Source organism: Peromyscus eremicus, chromosome 8a, assembly GCF_949786415.1.
Source record: "Peromyscus eremicus chromosome 8a, PerEre_H2_v1, whole genome shotgun sequence".
Classification (NCBI taxonomy): domain Eukaryota; kingdom Metazoa; phylum Chordata; class Mammalia; order Rodentia; family Cricetidae; genus Peromyscus; species Peromyscus eremicus.
In genome coordinates, this window is record NC_081423.1 from 32673303 (window position 1) to 32678445 (window position 5143).

The 5143-nt window shown below is 41.8% G+C and overlaps 1 protein-coding gene across 1 annotated transcript; it reads left to right on the plus strand.

The window, feature by feature from the left end:
* The first annotated feature begins 1494 nt into the window (after positions 1-1494).
* On the plus strand, positions 1495-2430 carry LOC131916003 (olfactory receptor 2Y1-like). Its single transcript, XM_059269304.1, has one exon. The coding sequence runs from the start codon at positions 1495-1497 to the stop codon at positions 2428-2430; it is 936 nt and encodes a 311-aa protein (XP_059125287.1).
* The last annotated feature ends 2713 nt before the right edge of the window (positions 2431-5143 follow it).

Genomic DNA, 5143 nt, shown 5'->3' on the forward strand with positions numbered 1-5143 from the left:
TACAAACACCACACAAAATAAATTATGTTTCCAAAGACAACGATGCAAAAAGAATTCAATTGATAAAGCAATAAAATAAACAAAATACTTAAGAACAACCTTAACCAATGAAATCAAAGATCCCTACACCAAACACCTAAAATCTAATAATTTCGTTTAGTTTTTAATACAACAATCTCTAAAGAGAAGCAATATTTTAATGCTTGCCATATTTTCTTAGCTTGTCCAAATGTTCTTGTAGTTAATCTTCAGGTTTCTCTAAAATATACATATTGAGCAGGAAAGATGGCTCAGCAATTTTGTCACTCTCACGGTGGAGCCACGTTCAGTTCCGAGCACCCACAGGGCAGCTCACAACCAAGAGTAACTCCAGTCCCAGGGGATCTGACGCCTTCTTCTGGCCTCTGCAGGCACCAGGTATGCACACGGTGCACAGACACACATGCAGGAAAAACATTCATATGCATAAAAAAAATTTACAAAGCTAAAATAATTCTCAGATTGTAGAATATTCAATGTTTTGCTCAAGAAAATGTATTTAAAATCTTTCTGTCGTGAAAAGGCAATATTAATTTATCACCCTTTATGACATAAAAGAAAACATTAGTATTTATTTTCACACTGTGTTTGCTGTTTCCAAGGAGGTCAGATCATAGATGGGAACAAAGAATCAAAAGAACTCTTATATGACAAAATATGAAAAATAAATTAGTTGCAAGAGCAAGAAATGACCGTGATTCATCAAAAGGAATATACTTGTGATCATGTTTCTTCACAGGAAACATTCCTATGGTGCTTAGTCCTTTGGAAGAGATAAAAGCAGATCAAGGCTCCAAGAATTCACTCACCAACCACTTTTACCAAGCAAGAGATGGAAAGTAGGAACCCAGAGGTCAGAGTCGCAAACGCAGACAGGTAAGTTCTTTGTCTCCATCTACTGAAACAGTCTGTCTCAGAGACTAGAAAAGGGAGGACCCAGAACAACACAGAGCTCTAACACACACCACACACACTTGAATTTTAATATGGGTTCCACATTACTGCTTTTGGATCCTGATGTCATTGTCACAAGGGTGGCAATACATCATCTCTACTTTCAGAAAAGGAAGGATCATATCCAGTGGACTGACCAGAGGACTGAGTATCTTGGCAAAAGTCATAGGACAAAAAAGCAACAAGAATTAGGTACAATTGGAGACCACACCACTATCATTCCAGTGATCTTTATGCTAAAGAAAAGCTGAGTACACACACACACACACACACACACACACACACACACACACACACACGGAGAGAGGTCTAACAACAAAAGAAAGGCCATGAATTTGAAAGACAACAAGAGACTTACATGGATGGAGGGAGGATGGAAGACTCAAAAGAAGTGAACAGAGAGACAACCCAAAATATGTGATTGTGGTGCATTTAGAAATAATTAATTCATGTTCTCTATAAGAAGCATTGAGCTGTCTCTATTTGTGCAGGTGGGAGACTATGGAAAGTTTGAACAACAGTTCAGAAGAGGGCTTCATTTTGGTGGGCTTCTCAGACTGGCCTCACCTAGAACCTGTCTTCTTTGCCTCCATTTCTATTTTCTACTCTCTGACTCTCTTTGGCAACACCCTGATCATCATCCTGTCACGACTGGACCTTCGCCTACACACACCCATGTACTACTTCCTCTCCCACCTCTCCTTCCTGGACCTCTGCTACACTGCCAGCACTGTGCCCCAGCTTCTGGTCAACCTCTCTGGACTTGACAGGACCATCAGCTTTGGAAGGTGTGTGGCCCAGCTCTGCATAGTGCTCTCGCTGGGAGGAACTGAGTGTGTGCTTTTGGTGACAATGGCTATAGACCGCTATGCTGCCGTGTGTTGCCCACTCCACTACACAACCATTATGCACCCCCTTCTCTGCAGGGCATTGGTTGTATTCTCCTGGGTGGGAGGACTCGTGAACTCTCTGATCCAGACAAGCCTCGTGATGGCCAGGCCTCTCTGTGGACACCAGCTGAACCACTTCTTCTGTGAGCTGCCTGTTCTCCTGAAGTTGGCCTGTGAGGACACAGGAGGAACAGAGGCCAACTTGTTTGTGGCCCGGGTCATTATCTTAGTCTGTCCTTTAGTGCTAATTCTAGGCTCCTATGCCCACATTGCCAAGGCGGTACTGAACATCAAGTCAATGGCTGGTCGCAGAAAGGCTTTTGGGACGTGTGCATCTCACCTCATAGTGGTTGCCATGTTTTTTGGCTCAGCCATCTCCACATATCTCCAACCTGTCCACAGGTATTCTGAGAGGGAGGGAAAATTTCTTGCACTTTTTTATACTATCATCACCCCCATGCTCAACCCTCTGATTTATACCCTCAGGAACAAAGATGTGAAGGGGGCTCTGTGGAGGGTACTGGGGAGAGGCACAAACTCAGTGTAGAAGTAGGACAGGAGAGTAATAAAAATGTTGTGTAGTAACACTCATATTCTGAAACCCATACCATCCTTGGACCAAGAGCCCTTAATCACTAGAAAATACCCTTCTCCAGACCTCGTAGTTTCATCTCCTTTTGTGTCTGGAAGTTGGAAGAGATGACCTCAGGAGAACCATTCTAGTGTAGTGTTTAGAGGCATTGTGCAGCATGCTGATTCATGTCTTACCTTCCCAAAGGAATGAGTTTGAGAATAAAATACAGTGATCCTTCTAGAGAGAATGGACGTGTTTTCTAAACACAGCTGCTAGTGAGAAAAGATCAAATTCAAAATAGCAACACATTCCCAAATTGACATTCATGATGTCATGCCATGTAGATGGCTATGTGCCAGAGACATTGAACAAGAGTTCTCATATTTTTCACAAACAAGTGTTGACCCTGGCCATGTCTGCTTTTATCTATGGTCCATTTCTGCTGTCTTTTATGGTGGTTACTGTTCTACAGTAAATGTATCAGTTGAGGAAAGCATGAACAGAGGTACTCAATGAAGTACATCAAGACTCAGATGTGAACTGATTTTTTTTTTTTTTTTGGTTTTTCGAGACAGGGTTTCTCTGTGTAGCTTTGCGCCTTTCCTGGGACTCACTTGGTAGTCCAGGCTGGCCTCGAACTCACAGAGATCCGCCTGGCTCTGCCTCCCGAGTGCTAGGATTAAAGGCGTGCGCCACCACCGCCCAGCCAGATGTGAACTGATTTTAATTACTTAGAAAAAGGAGAGAAGCATTGGGGTGATGTGGAATGAAGGGAAGGGGACAACAGCATCTCATCAGCTCCACCATGCACTGCTGTTGGGCTACATGGTGTGATATAGAAGGTGTTCTCTCTTCGACCTCCATGTTTACAGCACCGTTCATTACAGCAAAAATAAGATATCCATCAGATGTCCCCCAGTGGTTGAATGCACAAAGAAAATGTGGTATGTACATGCCATGAAATGTCAACTGGTCATAAAAAGAATGAAGTCTTGGTATGTTCGGCATCATGGTTAGAATTGGATGGCATTACATTAAGTGAAATAAGCAAGATAGAGAAAGTCAACGACCAGGGCTTCTTAGTCATACAGTGACACTTAAAAAGTTGATGTCATAGAAGTGATGGATAGAGCACTGGTCACCGGAGGCCTGGGAGGGTAAGGGTGAGATGGGATAGGAACTAGCTGACTAATAGATAAAATTCACTTATATGAGTGAACACATTCAGATCTTCTATGTCCCAGAAATGTGACTATGTTTCAAACAATCTATTTCAATACAATCCAATACAATTTCAAAATTGTAGAATAGAAGAGTCTCAACACATAGAAATAACAAAAATTTTGAGTACATAGTAATCCAAATTACTCTGATTAAGTTATTATATATAGCATACATATTCAAATTATTATGCTATACCCTATAGTTGTGCACATCATCATATGTAAATTTAAAATAAAAGTAAAAGTAGCAAATTATACATAAAATTGAAAAGGAAGAAAATAGAGAAGAATCAAACATAAAAACAATATGCCTAGAAAGATGATATAGGGAAAAATGTGACAAGATAGTGGTATAGGAGGGAAGGAGAGAAGAAAGAGGGAGAGAGGAAAGGCAAGAGGGAGTAAGAAGAGAGAGAGAGAGAGAGAGAGAGAGAGAGAGAGAGAGAGAGAGAGAGAGGAGAGAGAGAGAATATTCTAGTGACAGTCTCATGAAGTCCAAACAATTCTCAGCTAAAGGATTAAAAAAAGAAAAGATGGATATATAGAGTTTCCCAGTGTCATTTCACTCCATGTGTTTAACAATGATTTATTGCACAGGTGTGGATACAGGAGACAGAACAAGAGGGTAATTAGGATGTCTCCATCATCATTGTCTCACATTTGAAAAATTATTCAGAGAAAAGTGGTTGTTAATAACTTCATAAGAGTTACAGAAGCCAGATGAAGGAGCACAGTGCCCAGGTTTAGTATGATGGGTGATGTGTGAGAGAGAGAGAGAGACAGAGAGACAGACAGACCACTGTGAAGTTGGGTGAGTAGAGAGATGGAGAGTATCTGGGACAAGCTGAGGGGGAGCATGATCAAAATATATTTTGAAAAGAATTAATTTAAAAAAGGGATGCATCAAAAAGGCAAGAGGGAGGGGGCTGGAGAGATGGCTCAGAGGTTAAGAGCACTGACTGCTCTTCCAGAGGTCCTGAGTTCGATTCCCAGTAACCACATGGTGGCTCACAACCATCTGTAATGAGATCTGGTGCCCTCTTCTGGCCTGCAGGCAGACATGTTGTACACATAATAAATAAATAAATCTTTTTTAAAAAAAAGGCAAGAGGGAAAGAGTTAGCCATAGAACTTTCCTCCTAACTGTGAGCAGCCCCGATAGAGATGGTTTTCACTTAGAGAGGTGAGAAGGGATTAAGTCCAGGCTTTAGCCTAAAAACTGAGTACAGAGCCACCATGGTGAAGCTTGCTGCTCTTCAGAGCCCTCTGACAGCTGCCCTAGTCCTGTATCCCCAAAACAAGTCCCATTAGATAAGGGACTATTACCCATACTCCTCCCAATCTTAGACAAAAGAGGCATGAGCAAGACTCTGTCTGCTGGGCAGCAGGGTGTGGACACCACACTTTCCTTCAGAGCTCAATACTAGGCTATCATGGTGAATCAACACCAAGAGGAATCAAAG